The 21,070-nt window shown below is 34.6% G+C and overlaps 3 protein-coding genes across 3 annotated transcripts; 2 read left to right on the top strand and 1 right to left on the bottom strand.

Annotated features, from left to right (window-relative positions):
- LOC104784120 lies at window positions 2,700-4,690 on the bottom strand. Its single transcript, XM_010509185.1, has 3 exons — window positions 3,848-4,690; window positions 3,553-3,734; window positions 2,700-3,468 (listed from the first exon to the last, which is right to left on the bottom strand). Exons 1-3 carry the CDS (start codon window positions 4,688-4,690, stop codon window positions 2,700-2,702), a joined length of 1,794 nt encoding a protein of 597 aa, XP_010507487.1.
- LOC104781603 (protein STRICTOSIDINE SYNTHASE-LIKE 10-like) lies at window positions 10,231-14,045 on the top strand. The gene is made up of 3 exons (XM_019244831.1): window positions 10,231-10,660; window positions 12,987-13,250; window positions 13,400-14,045. Exons 1-3 carry the CDS (start codon window positions 10,377-10,379, stop codon window positions 13,869-13,871), a joined length of 1,020 nt encoding a protein of 339 aa, XP_019100376.1. The 5' UTR covers window positions 10,231-10,376; the 3' UTR covers window positions 13,872-14,045.
- Window positions 16,018-17,695, top strand: LOC104781601 (protein STRICTOSIDINE SYNTHASE-LIKE 9-like). The gene is made up of 3 exons (XM_010506316.2): window positions 16,018-16,436; window positions 16,639-16,893; window positions 17,062-17,695. The coding sequence occupies exons 1-3, from the start codon at window positions 16,150-16,152 to the stop codon at window positions 17,633-17,635; spliced, it is 1,116 nt and encodes a 371-aa protein (XP_010504618.1). The 5' UTR covers window positions 16,018-16,149; the 3' UTR covers window positions 17,636-17,695.

Here is a 21,070-nt window from a genome sequence, read left to right as displayed (position 1 = left end):
TGTGGATGAGGTTGTTCTTTTGCCTCCAGATACTGTAGATGATAGATTGTGCAACGAGTTTACGGAGGAGCGAGGGGGCTTGCAGAGATGACGCTCTGACCCAAGAGAGAAGCTCGGACCAGGAGAGGAAAGTTACTCCAGCAGGATCTATCTTCGACAGAGCTAGCTTCCAAATAGTGAGCAAGTAGTTGCAGGATAGGAGCAGATGATCTCTGGATTCGATCGTTGAAAGGCAGAACGGACAGTCTGAGTACTGCAGAAGACCCCAGGCAAAGAGACGCTGCTTAGTTGGGAATCTGTTGAGGTGAGATAACCACATGTTGAAGGCATGTTTGGGAATAGAGCCGTGAAACCAAACCACGTTGTGCCAACTTTTAATCATGTCCCTTGTTCGAAGACATTCCCATGTGAGCGAAGAAGAGTAGGAGTTGCCTCTAACTTGATCCACAACCCATGCATATTCATCAGTTGCTCCAGACAGGGACGGAGGCTTAATGGTAGTTAGGAAAACTTGTAAATCCAGGACTGAATCAGATCTGCAATGAGGGAAATTCCATCCGGATAAGTTACAAGCGTCCACTACTTTTGAAGACAATGGAATTCAAAGCTGTAGGGGACCCGTAGGACCGATATGTTTTATAAGTGGACCAAACGGCGTCCAAGAGTCGAACCGGAAGCTTGCTATACGGCCATCACCCACTGTAACTCTCACAAACTGCTCAGCTCGAGGCCTTAACTTGAGAATTGCTTTCCAAATCCAGGAATCTGTAGCAGAAGCTTTGATCTCCCAGAAGCTCTTGCCCTTTATACTGTGAAAATGATGCCATTTTGCCCATAAAGAATCGGTACCCGAGAATAGTAACCAAATGAACCTAAGACAGAGAGTAATATTCCACTTGTCGAAACGTCTTAGACCCAGGCCTCCTTTTTTCTTTGGTAGACAGACGGTTGCCCAAGCAACTTTTGCACCTTTAGATCCGTGTAATCTTCCAGACCATAAAAACCTTGAGCACATAGACTCAATCCTTTTGATTCAACCCTTTGGGAGAACGAAAGCAGTAATCCAGAAATTAACAGTTCCTGAAATGACCGAAGCAATCAATTAGCATCTTCCCGCATAAGATAGAGCCTGCGCTGCCAGCTGTTGAATCTACCAGCCAGTTGGTCCAATAGCGGTTGATATTCAGAGATTTTCAGTTTTCTATGCATCAGAGGAAGTCCTAGATATCGGATTGGTAGAGATGCTAAAGGGAATCCATGTCTCTCAATAGCAGAGGATTGCAATTGGCTTAAGCCTGCGTGAAAGAGCTGAGTTTTGTCTCTATTCATACGCAATCCAGACCAGGATGCAAATTCATCGAGTGCTTCATTTATCCCGTGGAGAGACGCTTCAGAGCCGTAAAAAAATATCATTATTTCATCCGAAAACATCAAGTGAGAGATGGACAAACCTGATGTTTTTGGATGATAATTGATGTAGCCTTGCTTGAACCTTGACTGCTAAAGCCTTGAGAAAACCTCCATTCCAAGGACGAAGAGGTAAGGGGAGATAGGGTCACCTTGCCTTAGTCCTTTGGTATTGGTGAAGTAGCCACTCGAGTTCCCGTTCATGCAGACCGAGAAGGACGCTGTTGTGATGCATTCTGAGATCCAGCCTACAAATTTCTCAGGTATGTCCAATGCTCTCAGGGCCGCAAGGATAAACTTCTAATTTACCGAATCAAATGCTTTCCTAATATCCACCTTCAGCATTGATCGCTCACCAATATTTGTCCTGTTATAGCCTTGAACAATTTCAGAACCTAGTAGGATATTTTCTGCAAGAATCCTACCCGGCATGAATGCAGTCTGCGACGGAGAGATGACATTGGGAATGAGCCATTTCAATCTGGAAGCAAGAAGATTGGATATGACTTTATACACCGTATTTAAGCATGAGATTGGCCTGAAGTCTATTATGATGGAAGCATTGGAGATTTTCGGTATGAGCACCAGGGTAGTGGCATTCCACTGCTTTAGGAGTCTCCCTGACTTAAAGAATTCGAGAACCGCATCTGGCACTTCGGGTCCGATGATATTCCAACAACCTGTGAAGAACTCTATTGAGTACCCGTCCGGCCCACTGGTTTTGTTATGGGGCAGAGAGAAGAAGGCTTCTTTTACCTCTTCCCTCGAGAAAGGCCTCTCCATGTGAGCTTTCTGAGCAAGCGAGCTTTGAAAAGGAAGGAGAAGCTCCATGTCACTCTGGACCATGCCAGCGGAGGAAACATCACCACCTAACAGGTCCGAGAAGAAAGCCACACAGTGCTCTCTGATGCCTTGCTGAGAATCAATTTTTACACCATCTGAATTAGACAGGTAGTGGATGTGATTCTTTTTTTTTTCTGGTTGCAGCCATCCTATGGAAAAAAGCAGAGTTGCAATCTCCATCTTTAAACCAAGAGATGCTTGTTCTTTGTCTGTGGAATGATTCCTCTGCCTTCACCAAAGTACGCTATTTCTCTTCCGCTTCTAGCTCTTGAGTCGCATTGAAGACAGATGGATTCGCCAGATTTCGTCTCTGTAGAGAGAGAAGGAGGTCATGGGCTTCAGATACTCTTTTTTCAATACCTGAGTAGTTCTCCTTACTGAAGCTTCTGATCGTAGCTTTGGGTTTCTTAAGCTTGAGAGAGACTCTGAGCATCGCTGATCCAACTACATTATAGGAAAACCAACTGTCCGCCACAAGCGGAAGAAAGAATTGGTTTTGAAGGAGGAAGTTGAAGAACTGAAAAAGGACGTTTCTCTTTGATTGTACCAGTGTCCAAAGTAACTCCACATGATGCATGATCCGAGAAGCCTGGTTCTCCAAAAACGGCAAATGAAGCAGGGTAGACTGTAAACCAGTGGGAATTAACCAGAACTCTGTCCAGCTTCTTAGCAATTAATCTTGTCTTTGACTTGTTCCACCAAGTGAAAGTACTTCCTTTGAAAGTCATGTCAGATAGATCCGCTTCCAACAAGCAATCTCTGAAGTCTCTAGTTTTTGGGTCAACATTTAGAGTGGCAGGCGAAGAGTGTTCGTCTGGGTTGAGAGTTTGGTTGAAATCACCTAGAACAATCCATGGTTTGTTTAGCATAAGCTGGGAATTTGTAATCGAGACCAGTTCGGCCCAAAGCTCCTTTCTTTGTCCCTCATCATTTGAAGCATAGATGATAGAGACGATGATTTTATCTTTCGCCTCCGGCAACAGAACTTCAGACGTAACCATCTGTAAAGATTTTGATAACACCACCACCTGAACGCTAGGATCCCACATGATCCATATTTTCCCCAAATCCGAAAAGCCATAGTTTTCATCAAAACACCAGCCAGGTAGAAGATTATTTACAAATTTCTTCATCTTCTCCTGCTTGACATGAGTCTCAATAAGACCACCAAAAAGGGATTTAGTTCCCCTAATCCATTTTTTAAACCCGCTTCTATGGCTGTATATATTAAAAACGCGAACATTCCGACAAAAAAGGTTCGTACACATTACAAATTATGTGGTTTTGAGGCTCTTGCCTCACTGAACCTTACGTTTCCTCTTGGAGAGAGCAACTTGAAACTTCTCATCATACTCATCGCCACACGCTCCGCCACTATCTGAGGAGAAGGTATCTGACGAGTCTGCTTCAACTTCAGATACCGTACCATCGGAGGAGTGTGTATTAGTGACCTTGCTCTGAACCGATAAACCACTTGGCTCGCCCTTTTCCAACATATATGATGGAGGAGGTGGCGTCAACCCCCCTCCCCCCCATTATAAGTTGAAGCAGAGGAAGGTTGAACACTCTTTGAATGCTGAGGGACTCTCACATATACCATCTTCGCACCTTGACCAGGCAAAGGAGTACCTTGATTTGGTTGAGGTTTGGGATGCTTCTTTTGTTGCCTACGTTTTGCATTTGGTTCCTTTAGCCTTGGACAAGATTCGGGGGAATGCGTAGTGGACTTGCAAGTAGGACAGGTTATTGGAGCTGATGAACAACGCTTGATAGTGTTCCCAATACCTTTGCAGTGAGAGCATACTGGTGGCATCCTTGGGCTAGATACCAGAACACGGGCTATTTCACCAGAAGCAAATTGAACATTGACTGCCTCGGGCAATGGCTTGCCGGGGTCAATGATGGTGAACACCCTAGCTACCTCAAGATTTGTTTTGTTTGCAGTGGATGGGTGTAAAAATTTCGGTTCTCCTACTAGCCCAGCTACATACTCGAGGCCTTCCTCGTTGAAGAATTGCAGAGGGACATTTTGTAGTTCTAGCCAAATGGGTGCAGAAGATAGCTCCGGCTTCTTAGGGATAACTCCAGGTTCCCATTTAGTTACAAACATAGTTTGCCCTTCAATCTGCCATAGTCGTTGAGCAATTACGTGATTTCTGGTGGAAGCATTTGGTATGCGAAAGAGGAAAGCGTTCCCATCTAGTTTTGAAACTGAGATATCTTTGTAATGCTTACTCCAGATTCCGTTTACAATGTTGTGAAGGGTACCTTTAGATGGGGGGTCTGAGTAGAATTGCCCCAGCACAAAAAAATCCCATGACTTCCTGTTACTCTCTATTACTGAGTTTGGGATTTTAACGCAAACTTCCCCAGAAGGAAGAATATATGGTGTGCCTTTTTCCGTAGCATCCTGGAGGGGGTTTTGACAAGACTGACCCATGAGTCATCGGTTGAGGTAGCGGCTTTCCCTTTGGTTTCTAGAGTCGGGTCCGATTTGGGTGCTTCTAGATTTGCTATCACTGGAGGAGTTGAAGGCGACACAACTCCTGTGGTGATTGGTGCGAGAGCGGGTGTGCCCATACTCTGCTTTTTACTTCCCACACGGTCTGGAACTACGTAGTCTGCCAGATCTGTGGAGGTAGGTGTAGCAATGGCCAAGTCTATCCTTTCTGCAATCGATTGGGCATATTCAGGGTCTTGGGGACCGTTTAGAGGTAGAATTACGGCTGAGCTGGTAGCCAGGAGAGGAGAAGGAGTCTATTCCGTCACCTGAGTCGGAGAAGAAACAGAGAGAGGGGGAGGCGATCTGGGGGGAGAAGTCGAAGCAAGCGAGGGCGGAGCATTCTTACGCTTCTTCTTTTGCTTCCCCATGAGGAGGGGAGGGCCTGAACGAGGAGGAAGAAGGTTCCGATGTCCAAATTGACGCCGGCGAAGAAAAGAGAACGCATTCACCTTTTCGCCCTTTTTCTCTTGTTTTGACTACTTTTTCACCCTGTTTCACCCTTTCTGCAGTTGATTGGGAAGAAATTAGTGTTGTTTCCTATGAAAATACCAACTAAGTAAGTCAAATAATGGATTTCAAAATAAAATAATACTTTGAAACACAAATTATCCATGTTTCTTCTCTTCTAGTTTGACTATTGCTTTTTTTTTTTCTCACAAGGAGTTTGGTGTAGATAAAATATGCGTTGAAGACGTTTGGCCTTTGTAATGATAACAAATAATATATTACGCGAATCATGCTTATGCACGTAAAATATATCTTCCCCATGTAACCGACTAATTCAATTTTGGTTTTTTTTTATGCACCAGACAAAAAAAAAGCAAATCCTGGTTTATTCTTTGAAAAATCGAAGCAAAAGGTTGGCTCGACCAAAAGTGTTTACTTTGTTGAATCCTAACGTCAACAGGAGCACAGACTAATTAATTTTCGCACTCACGTTTGCGTTGGAGAATTCGGTTGTTTACTCATATTTCTTTTTCAAGCTAGCAGCCTCTTTCAATAATGCATTTTAAATAAAATAGTAATACTTTCAAACACAAATTATCCATATTTCTCTGAGGAGGAGTTGGTGTGGATTAAAATAGGAGTTTTAAACGTCTGGCCTAGTGGTGGGCATTCGAGTATCGGTTCGGGTTCGGTTCGGGTAATTTGAGTTTTGGATAATTCGGGTTTATAATTTATAGAATCATATAAGTATTATGAAAATTTTGGTTCGGGTTCGGTTCGTATTTTTTCGGGTTCGGGTCAGTTCGGGTATTTTTTTGGAATATCGAAATATATCTGATATGTTTTGGGTTTGGTTCAGTATAAGTATTTTTTACCCATTTAGAACCAAAATACCCATATATAACTAAAATACCCTATATATAAATTGAATAACTATATCAAATTTCATGAAGTTATAACTAAAAAAATCATACCAAAACAACTAAACCAATTCTATATACAGTCTAAAGAATCAATCGATGATCTAAAGTACCAAACACTCGTGGTGAATGCATCAAACTCTCGTGGTTAACTATATATACAATATAAGTGTCAATTGATGAACTAAATATACTAAGCAATGGGATTTACCTTTGGATGAGTCTTTAAAGTCTCTGAAAGAGGAGATTCAGGAGAAAGCGAAGTAATTTAAAGAATCCAGATTCAAATTGTGTATTAGGGTTATAGAATTTACAAAGAAAAACAAATCTTCCGCAGATGTAGCCATATAGGTAGTGGAGAGTGGAGACGAACTGATAAATAAAATTCTTTTTCTTTTTCAATGCAATCTCAACTGATAAACATACATAAAGATTACATATGTGAAATGATAAACAACATAGGTTCGAATATATATGGGTACTAATTGGGTATCGGTTCAGATCAGGTAATACCCGATACCTAAAAGTATTTACAATTAAGATCCAACTAATATATTGGGGAAGATCCATACCCGATCCGAATTGGAATTTTTCGGTTCGATTCCAATACGGATATTTCGGGTCGGGTATTTTGCACAGGCCTAATCTGGCCTTTGTGATTATAAGTTTATAACAAATCAAATATTGCGCGAATCATGCTTATGTACGTAAAATATATTTTCCTCATATTCTTTCACGTTTAGATAAGTTTCAGTTATAAAACTAACATCATTCGCCTTCGTCAAATTTCAGAAAACGCTATCTTCCTCAATCCAACTGATGGATGCAAAGTTGATTAGATATCTTAACGTCTTCATCATGAATGTAGGTTAAGACAAAATCCAATTTCGTAAATTAAATTTTCTATTGCAGAAAGAACTATTTGTTGTCGACATTCATAAAACGTCCATTGCTCCTTAATCGTGTATATTGCATATAGTTTTTGTATATAGATTGCATGAAGTTAAATCTGTTTAAATAATTGTTAGCAATATGAAATATATTCAAATAAGCTATAATAAAAGATTAACAACGTCGTAACATAAACACGTTTTTCTTGCCATAGTTGTTAAATGATCTGCCGTCAAAAAAAAAAGAAAAAAAAAAGTAATACTCGTAGGTCGTGGTTAGAAGTGGACAGATCTATGACTTATTTGGTCGAAAATAAATTAGTCATGTGAAGTGTATCTACACTTTGATGTCATGTGGGGTTTAACTTCAATTTTAAAAAGACAGATAACGAATCCATTTAATTTAAACATATAGGCTATAGCCGGCTTCATTTTATGTCGGGTCCGGGAAGGCAGACGAACTTTCTAACTCATATTTGCGATAGAGAGGTGGACACATCTCTGACTTATGTGGTCCAAAATGAAGTCATGTGAAATGCAACTACACTTTAATATCATGTCGGGTTTGACTTCGAATTTTAATTAGTTGGCAACGAATCCATTTAATTAACCATATAGGGTCTAGCCGGCTTCAATTTTGGTCGGGTCCGGGAAGACAGTTGAAACTTTCGCACTCATAATTGTGTTAGAGAATTCACTTTAGTCTCTTTCAAAGAGTCTATATAAGAATAATACATTTCAACTAATAATAATACTACTTTCAAACACAATTTATATCCATGTTTCTCTTTTAATTTGTCTCTCATTTTTTTCTGATGAGAACTTTGTCTAGATAAACATGCATATCGTTAAATCACATATTATTTATTGTAATGATAACAAATATACTCGCCATTTTCCTTCACGTTTCGATAAATATCAATGAATAAAGTCACATCGTTCGCCTTCGTTAAATCAACGCTTTTTTTTCTTTTGGATCCATGCATCCACAAAACAAGTGAGAAAAATATATAAATTCACATTTTTTGGATCTTATATAATTACTTCACCTGTATTTGAGCTACAACATTTAATGTAAGTTACATACGTCTCAGTCAACAACATCTTTGAAAAAAATGCCGCTTAATCAGAAAGTTCCGACTTGGTTCGCGGTTCCGGATGTGTAGGTCGTCTTGTCCATGATCTCATATCGGACCTTTCATGCGCCGGAAATTTTAGGGGGCACCAAAAATGTATTGACAATGGCTAAGACCATACCAATTCCTGTTGATGGACCAGAGAGCATTGAGTTTGATCCACAAGGAGAAGGTCCTTATGCTGCGGTCATGGACGGCCGTATTCTCAAGTGGTGCTGCGGTGATCACGTCTGGTTTAAGTTTGCCTACACATCTCCTCACAGGTTTTTTTTTCCTTTCTTTTTTTACTTTATTTATTTATTTATTTATTTATTACAACGTGTTATAGTTATATACGTTTGAGTTATCAATATCATGTACTTTTATTTGCATTATTGCTGGGACCATGAAATATAATTCCACTTTTGACTTAGTCTAATATACAACACATGCATAACTAAAGTATCAAATAAGTAGCAAAAAAAAAGTATCAAATAAGTTAAGAAAAAGAGTACCAAATTAGTTGAGGTAAATTACCCAAGATGTCTCGGTTCCCACTCTTGTGTTGTTAAAACCCTCCTTTTAAGCCACACACACACACACATACACAAAAGAGTTGGTCGGAAGTGAGTGATCGCGTTGTATTTTATGTGTTTTGAATATATTATTACATGTTTATATATTTGTAAATCAGTGCTTGTTTTACATGCGAGAACACTGATTTACAATATATCCGTTGCTAATTGAAAACATATCATGTTATCATGGTTTATTTACGTTGATCTGATACAAAATGAGATCAGATTTAACCGTATGTATTGCACACTATCTGCTATACATACATAATTTTTCGCCTTTTATCTGCTATATATGATGGTAATTTAAGTTGTTGTATTGAAACAGTCATTATGCATTTTGAGTATAATTATTAGCGTGTTCCTTCAGAGAAATCCGTTTTTAAAAACAGAAAAAGTCAAAAAACAGATTATAAAGCAAAAGCTGTAGAGGAGCCTTTTTTGGAAAAAAAAACAAGCCGAGTTTAACTCCATAATTTGGGCTGTAGAGTGAATGCAGTTTCATCAGTTGAATAGAGTGGTTTCTTGCCTCGGAAGCTCATAACAATATTGGAGTTTTCAGAAATTAATTTAGCCATCAAGTGATTGAAATTAATTATGTTTTGAAAAAGATTTTGGACTAGAAATTGGAGTGGGAGACCGTATCAGAAGAGCCTTTAATTTTCTTTGCACAATCAGTGACCTCAGGTCACGGGTTCCAATATTCCTATGTAGTATATATGTACCTTCTGGACATCTTTTTAATTTTGGCTTCATGGTATTTAATTTTGGTACCGCTTGTTGGTTGTATGTCCTCATTTTTTGCCTGCTTTTTTTGGTACTTTACAAATTTTCCATCTAATTCCTAATCTTGTTCATATTGGCTTAGTTAAACCAAGATTGAAGTGAAAAAAACTCTTAAACATCTCATATGTTTTACCAGACGACAACATTTTTTTAAAGTTGTAGAGAAGAATTGTCCTATGTCATAGTATCGCCTCGACATTTTTTTTTGGGGGGCAAAGTCCTCTATTTAACTAAAAAAACATAACATTATGCCATGTTCTTTTATTAAAAAACAAAACAAAAATCTATATTTTGAAAACTTTTCATAGGATAAACAACTATACAATATCCTTGTAATGCATTAATTGCTTCTATAACATGTACAAAACATGATTCTTTACGGTGCTAAAATGTCGTATTTTTTTTTGTTTTGGCATGTTTCTTTTTACATACTTACATGTTCTTTCACCATTATTTAGAAGATTTTTCAATTTTTTTACCTTTAGCTGACGTATTTATAGAACGTTATTATATATATATCTCCTAGTAAGAATTAGCATAATATATATATATATAATACATGCACGGTATTATGGTAGTAAGATAAAAAAGAGATTCGTGGACGTAACATATTTTGTTCTCTTTCTGTTTGAAGTTTCAACATACTAGTTTTCAACGTCGGTCCCAAACGAATAGAAATTTTCAATACTGAAACATACTAGTCCCATTCCCTTTCATATACACCTGTATTTCATGTACAACTGCTTTCAACGATCTCTATATATACTCCGCCTTGAGACTTTTTTTTTTCTTCTATATATTACAGGTTTCACCTAACAAATTAAAATATTAACGTCACACACGTTGCAGCGATTTTTTCTTGTATTTTTGACACTGAGTCCATTACAACGATGCTCGTTACAGTATTCTTAACAGTGGTTGTAACAATTCTCACAATCCTTGTCTCGACTTCTCAAACCGGTTATGGTATTTTCGTACCCCCTAAAATGCCTGGTTCGCGTGATGTTTTCCCGTTGGTCAAAGTGGTTAACTTAACCGGAGCCTCCGGTCCGGAGAGTATAGCTTTCAATCCAGCAGGGGAAGGTCCGTACGTTGGTGTCGCCGACGGTCGAGTATTGAAATGGCGCGGTAAATCACTTGGATGGACAGATTTCGCTTACACATCGGCTAATAGGTACATTTTCAAAATTTAAAAATTTGACAACTTTCGATGAGTGATTCTGAATTTAGCCCTAGAATTTGGTTTATGGTGGAAGTGAAGTGATGTCAAAATTGTTGTCTTTCTGTATGAATTGATGAGAGGTAACATAACCTTAGGATTTAGTGATATGTGTATATGTTTCAGCATGTTTGTAAGGAAAAAGATGTGCAGCTTATATAAACAATACTCTCTCTCTCACTCAAAGATTGATGTCTGAGGGATTTCACACAAATTAAGAAATAATAATTATTAATTTTAAATACAATATTGTTTTCTTACAAAAAAAGTATTATATATTTATAAACCAATGACTATTCAGGATTTCAAATTTTCTTAATGATCACTTTTTAAAGTTTACAAAAATTTAATATTAATTAACTAAAAGTGGTAAAACATCAATCTTTAAGAGACAGAGGGAGTAGTATATGAGTACAACGTAAGTCTAGAAATATATAACCAACTACAAAAACTAAATGCATTATATGCCCATATATATTAATTATATTGAGCAATATATATATATATATGTTGTTTTTTCTAATATATATTAGATAAACAAAAATAGTTATTAAAAATTCTAAACAAATATAAAAACAGAAGTGTACAAGTCAAAATGTGATAACATATGTTATTGAATAATATATTTAAAGCGTAACTATTGAATGTTTCATATACTGCCAATTTTTTGATAATGATATCACATATTAGATAAACAAATTAAAATAGAATAGAAAACAAAATCTTCCAAAAAAATAGTAATTTCAATTAAAAGAAAATCGTAAAACATTTGTAAAGATATGTTGTAGATGTTTTGTTCGTAATTTTATGTATTAACTAGATTAATACCCGTGCCAGAGCACAGGTTGAAATTCATTTTATTTACATTGTAATTTTTTTTATAAAATATAATTTATGTGATTATTTTAAAAAAATTTTTTGGATAAAATATTATGTAATAAAATGAATTTCATGAAAAAGACACTTATTCTGTGGATGTAACTTTATAAAATATTATGTAATAAAATGGCATTTCGTGGACATAACTTTATAAAATATTATGTAATAAATATGATGACTTGAAAAAGACACTTATTTTGTAAGTTTTATATTGTTAATGATTCTAGATAAGTACCCGTGCTATAACAATGGTTAAAATTTATTTTATACAAAATTTTGTATATTTTCTATTTTAAAATAAAATTTTAATATGTTGTATTAGTTTATGTAGGTGAAGTTATTTCAACAATGTATATTCTACCTCATGACTTGAATGTCATTATAACACATAATTTTGTGAATTTGGTATTTAAAAAGCGAATTATTATATTATGAGTAATTTAATATATTGTTATACTTTTTGTTTTATTATACTTGGTTTTTTAAAATTCTTTCATATTATAGTGACATATTATTGACATTGCTATAACAAACCAATTTAGAGTATTTATAGTTTCTAACTTGAATATCAAGTTTCAGTATTTTAAAAATATTTTATTATATTATATAAAATTATAAAATTCAACAAAAAAGTATGAAATTGAATTTAAATATTCAAATTTTGACCTGTTACTCAGTAAATTTTTTAATTAAATAGATATTATTTTTAATGAATAATATTAATAAAAATTTAATATTTTATAGATTGAATCATTTATATTTGTTTTTAAAAATTCAACTTATGGTATATCCGGAAATAAAACTATTTTTAATTATAATAAATAATCTGAGAATTTATTTGTTTCACAAAATAGACTCATATATAAAAATGAGAGGTGAAATATAATAATAATTAACAAATTAATATGTTAAATTAGATATGAAAGGATTTTATTTGATAAATAATTTAATAAAGAAAATTAATATGGTAAGTTAGATGATATCAAATGATTCTTTAGAATATTCTCTTTAAGATTTTTGGAAACAGTAAATCCAAACTATACAAATAATATAAAACTTAATCTATAACCTATTTGTAACTAACTTATTAAAATTATATAGTCTACAAAACAATGTTGTGTACTTCCGTTTTATTATATAGGGAATCTTTTCTAACATGTAAGTAAACGTGAGGATTTAAAAAAGTATTTCATGGCATTTCATAAAGTTAAATACATAACAACAGTTTTACATAAAACAATTCCTTTTAAATATATAGTAAATACATTTTCATAGGTGATTTTATTTATTTTCTAAAAAAACTATTTTATTTTCCAAAAATATATAGTAAATACCAATACATTTTCATAACACTTTGTTAGATTAGTACTCATCTGTTACAACTTGTGAAAATGGTTACTAGGCAGATGTGTGTTCACCCTTTTGCACCAGAGTTGGAGCACGTGTGTGGAAGGCCATTAGGATTGCGGTTCCATAAGAAAACCGGCGATCTCTACATAGCGGATGCTTACTTTGGCCTTCTTATTGTTGGTCCTGCTGGTGGTTTAGCCAAACCTTTGGTTACAGAAGCTGAGGGACAGCCGTTTCGTTTCACTAATGATTTGGACATTGATGAGCATGATGATGTGATTTACTTCACAGATGCTAGTTCCAAATTCCAGAGATGGTAACATGAAGTAGAAGCAACCTAAAAGTTTCATCTTTCTTATTATCCATGTTTTCAAAAGTGTGAAATTTCTTACATTGATGCATGAATCTTGGTTTATTTTTTCTCTTAGTGATGATGATTTAACTCCAAAGTGTTGTCATGATCAGGGAATACTTCAGTTCTTTTTTAAACGTTGATAAAACTGGAAGGTTTATCAAGTATGATATATCAAGCAAGAAAGCGACGGTCTTATTACGTGACATTTCATTTGCTAACGGCGTTGCACTAAGCAAAGACCGGTCTTTCGTATTGGTAGACGAAACAACCAATTGCAAAGTCCTAAGGCTTTGGCTCTCTGGTCCAAAAGCAGGAATTCAAGATGTGTTTGCTGTGCTTCCGGGTTATCCTGACAACATCAGAAGAAACTTGAATGGAGAATTTTGGGTCGCTTTAAACTCGTTGTTATATGAAAGAAGACCTTATACTAAAGCCGTGAAGCTGAGTGCATCAGGAGAAGTTTTGATGGTACTTGAGGATAAGGGAAAGAGATTAAGGTATATAAGTGATGTGGAGGAGAAAGATGGCAAGCTTTGGATTGGTTCTAGTGTCATGCCATTTGTTGGTGTTTATGATTTGTAGTTTTGTACATTGCTCAGACCTAATTGTCTTTGCATTGTTATAAGTTTAAATGTATATCACACTGTCACAACTATTATATGCACGTTAACTCTCGTTGTTGTTTGGTTTTTATGTCCATGTGAAGTTTTAAAAAGTGCATGTATTGATTGTTATTTTGAAGTTTTAGAAAGTGTATATATGTTTTTGGCAAAGATAATCTACCAAAACTCGTGGGTGGCTATGTCAGAAACTGAAAAATGAAGTCACGTGAAAAAACTATTTTTAGACATTGATGTCATGTGAGACTTGACTATGATTTTAATTACTTTTCCTCGGAAAACTTTTTAAAAAACTTAAATACATAAAAATTACCAGGTATATTTTTTTTTTTAAATAGAGAAAAAGTAGAGTAGAATCTAGGAAGAAAAAAAGTTTAGAATTCAAGAAATTAAATTTCTAGCGACTTTAGGAACAACTACTACGATTATATTTACACACAGTTTTACCATAATTCATTGTATTTTACTATTTTAAAAACTTTTGAATAGGTTTGATTAGGTCTGGGCACTAATACACGTTACCCATATTCAACCGTTATTCGGCTCATACCCGTCCCGAAAAAAGGGTACCAGCAGGTTTAAGGTTGAGTGAATGATATTATAATTATATTATCCGTGAATAAGAGACGAGTATAGGGTATTAGTTTAGTTTTCAATACCCGTCTCGTTGCTCGTCCTTTTACCCGTTTTGTTACCCGACCCGTTAATACATTTTAATATTTTATATTATTATTATTTATTATTAATTTATAAATATATTATAGAGTTAAAGTTAAGCCTAAGTTCAACTTAGCCTAAGGGAAATGAAATATACGACGCCTAACTGAATTATATATTACTTTTATTTTAAAGTTTGTAATTTTATATTTTTTGGAACTATATGTTGTATACATTTATGAATTTTTTCTTTTTCGAATCTCGGAATATGAAATTATTATTGCGATTAGTGACAATTTTTTTTACCGGGTACTTGTTTTTCCAGGTAAAAGTAAAGGATCAGTTATTTTAAAGGTCAACTATTTTTAACAGATACCCGTTATTTAAGGATCAAGTACGAGTAATTTTTTTTATTACCCGTTAGGATCGGATAAAGGATATGAAAAAATTCAAGGATACTCGTTCTATGCCTGGCCCTAGTTTTGATGGTCCTTCCTCCTCCTATTTTTTTGCTAATGGCTTTATTTAAACTAAATATAAGCCTCCAAAATATGTTTTAGATAAGAATGAAATTTGAAAAATTAACAAATTTCTTAAATAATATGTAAGTATGTGATATTTTTGACTAACTTTTTGAGTGTGAATTAAATTTAAATTCATATTAATATAATATTAAAATAAGATTTTAATTTACAGATACTAAGGTACATACGTTGATACCGGTAGTACAAATTACAACTCAACATTAAAAAATTGACAAGTTTCTTTGGTAATATATAAGTGTCTATGGAAATCCCTACTCTTTAAGTTAGTTGTCGGATATGAGTTAGATCTACATTAATTAGTAGTATTAGAATTGATGAAATTTTTATATATGTTTTTTTTTTTATAAAATAACAAACAACCTTAGATTTAAAATTTTGGTTTACTCCTTCAAAACAAGAAGAGAAAAGTTGACTCCTTTGTTATTACCACTTACCAGCCTCAAATTGTGGTTAATTATCCTAATTAAACTCTGAGAAGTCAACAAACTCGAGCCACCTCGTTTCCGGTTCGTCCCGAAAAGATTAAATTAATAGTCAAATATGAATTTTCGCACTCATTTGCGTTGGAGAATCCGCTTGTTGTTTACTCATGTCTCTGTTTCAAAGAGCCTATAAAAATACCAACTAGGAAGTAAAATAATACTTTCGATTCAAACACATTTGATTATTATTTTTTCCCAACGAGGAGTTGGTGTGGATATTAAAATATCGTTACAGACGTTTTGGCCTTTGTAATGATAACAAATAAAATATTGCGCGAATCATGCTTATGCACGTTTAGTAAATCTTTCCCGTGATTTTTTTTCAAGTTTCGATAAATTTTCAATTATAAAACTAACATAGTTCGCCTTCGTTGAATCAACGCATGGATTTTTTCACAGCATTAATTAACTCTATATAAGACAACTGGTCCTTCAAGCGACTATGCATCCACACAACAATAACTCAATTAAGAAAAATCTAAACTCATTTTTTTTTTTATAACCTTGGGTGATACATTCGTCTCTATCAACAACATATTTTGTTCGGGGGAAAAAGATGCCCATTAATGATCAGAAAGGTTCGACTTGGTTCGTTGTTCCGGCTGTGCTGGCCGTCTTGTCCATAATCTCGTATCGGACCATAATTATGGCGGGAGATGTAGAGGGGGCAAAAAATATATTGGGAGCGGCTAAGACCATTCCAGTTCCTGCTGTTGGACCAGAGAGCATTGAGTTTGACCCACAAGGAGAAGGTCCTTATGCTGCCGTAGTGGACGGCCGTATTCTCAAGTGGCGCGGCGATGATCTCGGCTGGGTTGAGTTTGCCTACACATCTCCTCACAGGTTTTTTTTCTATCAAACAATGTTGTTTATTAGAACACACTGACACCTAATTTATCTTTCAAAAAAACCGACATTAGATGGGGAAATTACCCTAGAGGTCAAAAAAATATGATAGTAATAAGTTGAGGAGAGATGTAGTCTTTTCCGAAAAATCGAATAAGTAGATTAACTAAGAATTAATTTATAACCTTGTTGTATGAAGAGGGAACTGCTCAACACAAAAAGTAGTGCCTAGTTGTGGAAGGCCATTGGGACTTACTTTTGAGAAGAAAACCGGAGATTTGTACATCTGCGATGGTTACTTGGGGCTCATGAAGGTTGGACCACAGGGAGGCCTGGCCGAGTTACTTGTTGATGAAGCCGAAGGTCGTAAAATTATGTTTGCCAACCAAGGGGATATGGACGAAGAGGATGATGTCTTCTACTTCAATGATAGTAGTGACAAGTATCATTTCAGGTATTGTATGCTTTATACATATATTTAGGATCCGAGAGTATTTACGAAAAAGACTCATAAACTTCGAGATTTGTTTGCTTCCGCCAAAATTAATTAGTGTTTTTGTGATTTTTTATGGATTGAAATGTCAAGTTTATTCAAATACTTTATGTGATGTTGGTCTGCCAGGGACGTATTTTTGGAGGGTGTCAGACTTGAGCCGTCAGGAAGAGTGATCAGTTACAATAAGAAGACGAAAGAGGTCAAAGTTGTAATGGACAATCTTCGTTGTAACAACGGTTTGGCTCTGAACAAAGACCGGTCTTTCCTAATTACATGTGAGTCTGCCACGAGTCTTGTCCATAGATACTGGATCAAAGGTCCCAAAGCCGGGACTCGTGATATCTTTACGAAGGTCCCGGGTTACCCCGACAACATCCGGCTGACACCTACAGGAGACTTTTGGATTGGTATACACTGTAAAAAAAACCTAATCGGTCCATTTATTGTGAGGAATCCATGGGTCGGGAAATTAGTTGAAAAGATAGTAAGTTTGAAGTACGTGATTGGTTTTATCAACGGATTTAAGCCGCATGGGGTTGCCGTGAAAATATCCGGAGAGACGGGAGAGGTACTTGAGGTACTTGAAGACAAAGAAGGAAAGACGATGAAGTATGTTAGCGAGGCTTATGAGAGAGATGATGGAAAGTTATGGTTTGGGTCCGTTTACTGGCCAGCCGTTTGGGTTCTTGATCGCAAATGAGTCATCATGTTGCATTTACCATAAATGTTTTGAATTTTAATAAACACTCGAATTAACTTACTACAGTAAAACCTCTATAAATTAATAAGGTGGGGAGCACGAAATTTTATTAATTTATGAAAGTTTTAATTTATCGATAAAATAATAAAATATTAATTTATGAAGTGATTTTTTTATTTTTATATTTTTGAATATATTTTATTAAAAATAAGATACTTTTGTTATAATTCATACTTTTATAAAATTTTCTTAATTTATATTTTTGGCTATCGTAATATAATAGATGTCAATAGTTTACTAGATTATCCAGGTGAAAATTATAATTGTGTAGAAGTTCAGAGTTTTTTAGAATAAATCGATGTTACTATCCTTCATGATGAAATCTAAGAAGATATTGCGGTATCTTTAGAACCAATTATATGTAACGAAACAACTATCGCGTCTAGAACGCTCCACAATTTTTTTGATGCAATTTGAGAAAAAAATACAAAAGTTTTTTATGCAATGAGAAAGATTATTATTAATTTATAATATTTATGAGACCATATTTTTATGTAAGATTTCAAAAAGTATTATCTTATTATTTTATCGAATTGTGTCATTTTTTACACCGGCCCAATTCGGGAATGGAAAAATTTATTAATTTTAATAGAGTATTAATTTAAAGAGTATTAATTTATAGAGGTTTTACTGTATTACACTACAAAATATTTATCTTTAAAATATAATAATTTATTATTACAAGGTTGAAAATTTCTGATCAAAATTAAAATATTCTATTATGAATTTATGATAAAACCATCATATAATACATACATGAATCATACGAAGCTTTTCTAAAACGTTGAAGTCTTTAAATCGTTTGTTTGTTGTATTCTTCAATCATCAGACTTATAAACATAATGGGCCAACATTTGTAAAGAACTCACCAAATTCACGCGGGACTGATATAAGCAAATAATGGAGCATCATTTTGATTTTAGGGAGATTTGTTTCACCAAACGTATCGAATAGTTCTTTCACCCGGGACTTAAATATGTATAAGCAAACAATGGAGGATGGAGCATAGCTTGATTTTTTGAAGATTTGTTTCACCACACATATCGAATAGGCGAATAACTATCTTTAGATGTAAATAAATGGTCCTACAAATATATTGAAATAATGGGTGGAGCTTGTTGACTTGTACTTTTAATTAGGATAATCTCAATTTGAGTCTGGTATAATAAAGGACCCAACTTTTCTCTTCGACTTTTTAAAGAGTAACCAAGGTTGAAATCGGTTATTTGTTGTTTAAAAAATAATAATATTATAATACAATGATTTAAAAAAAAAAACCCATGGTATTATTACTCAGGTCCTACCATTTTTTTTTTGACAATCAACTCAGGTCCTACCATTTATGAAAATGGTTTTAGGCAAATGTGTGTTCGCTCATATTAGGAAAATGGTCTTAGCCAACAATAAGAAAGCCAAAGTAAACATCCGCTATGTTTAAATGTGTATCACATGTCAAAACTAAGTGTACGTTAACTCTGTCTTTGTTGTTTGTTTGTGTACGTTAACTCCGTCTACTTTTAAGTTCTAAAAGGTGTCTTTAGTGTTTGTTATTGTAAAGGTTTTATGACCTATCAAAGGCTCATCTTCACAGTTAATCCCTGCGTTTCAAAATATATAATATTTTAACTAAAGCACGCAGATTAAAAAGTCTTTACTTTTAAAGAGTTCAACCAATCAGAAACAATACTGCATAATATAAAATACTAAACTAATCTAAAAGTTGTATAGAAAATTGAAAACATCTTATATTATAAAACAAAAAATTTCTCAAAAACATCTTATATTTTGAAACGGAGGGTGTATAACGTAATCATATGGTGATAGGTGACATCGTATAAGGTGTCAAATGATCTGATCTAATCTAGAATGTCAGAAACACTGTACTTAATTGGTTATATGTTTTTGACAAATATAATTTACCAATTTACATAAAAATATCTTTCTTTTTTTTTATAAAAATATCTTATTACATCCACATAAATATGTTTTATTTTGTTTTAAACACTTTGTTTTTTGTGAAAAGGCTAATTCAGATCTAGTGGTTGATTAAAAAGATTATGTTTCTAGATCAAATATGAAACTCGATTTTCAGAAAACGCTATCTTCGAACATATGGATGCAAAGTTGGAAAAATATTTTAACGTCTTCATCATCATAATGTATTGTGATTGTAGGTGCAGACAAATCCAACTTTCTAAAAGTTTCATTTTTATTGCATATAGTTAAATCTGTTTTATTTGACCAAAAACAAAAATCAATTTTGCAATATGAAAGGGTTCAAATATGCTATGATAAAGATTAACATAGAAAATTAAACACGTTTGCCTCGCCATAGTAGTTAAATCTGCCGTGTGACAAAAAAAAAGTAATACTCGCGGTTCGTGTGAACACATCAGTGACTTATATAATATAGCCGAAAATAAAGTCGAGTTAAATGCCATACGGAGTTTGACTTCAAATTAATTTTAATTAGTCGGCAACAAGTTCATTTAATTCAAATATATATTCCTACTAGTATATAGTAAACTCTGCTTTGGTAACCGGAAAAATAGGTTATATCCGGCTTCAACTTTGGTCGGGTCCGGGAAGACGGTTGAATGTTCGCACTCATAATTGCGTTAGAGAATTCGCTTTTTACTCATGTTGGCTCTTTTTTAACTTGTCCGTCATGTTTTTCTGATGAGAAGTTGGTCTAAATAAAATATCGTTAAATCACCTATTTTCCTTATAAAAAAAAACATATAGTTAATTGTAATGATAATAATAAAAAATACTGCAAAACGTATGTACGTGCGTACATCTGTTTTTTTTGTGTATTGGTTTTGCGTGCGCGTAACATCTTCCCGTCATTTTCGTGTACTCGTAATTCCGATAATTTCAATTAATAAACTGACCTCGCCACCTTCGTTGACGCATGGTTTGTTTTTCCCACTGCATGCACTCTTTATTAGACAAGTGGCGCTTAAAACGAAATGGTGAGACGTGTGTATACCTACGAATCCCCCAACATTAAGAAAAATATAAACTCACATTTTTTTTGGATTTTATATATTTACTTCACCTGTATTTGAGCTACAAAATTTATTTAAGTGTTTAGTTACATACTATTTTGATCCGGGGAAATAATTGAAGAAACAGAGATTCCAAAGTTTTCTGTGTGTCCCTTATGACTTGATTTACAAAAACATATATACTCGAGAGAGCAGATCCATACGAATCATATCTATACATACAAGGAAAGCTATATTAACTTTGCTGATCTTACGGGATTGACATATTGACCAAACAGCTTCACGGCCAAGTCACCTATAACCATGACGAAACCAACTGCAATTAGAGTAAACCGATAGCTAACCTGAAACCAATCTCCAACAC

Source organism: Camelina sativa, chromosome 4 (genome assembly GCF_000633955.1).
Source record: "Camelina sativa cultivar DH55 chromosome 4, Cs, whole genome shotgun sequence".
Classification (NCBI taxonomy): Eukaryota; Viridiplantae; Streptophyta; class Magnoliopsida; order Brassicales; family Brassicaceae; genus Camelina; species Camelina sativa.
Note: the sequence above shows the minus strand (reverse complement) of the source record. Positions and strands in the feature narration are given on the sequence as shown.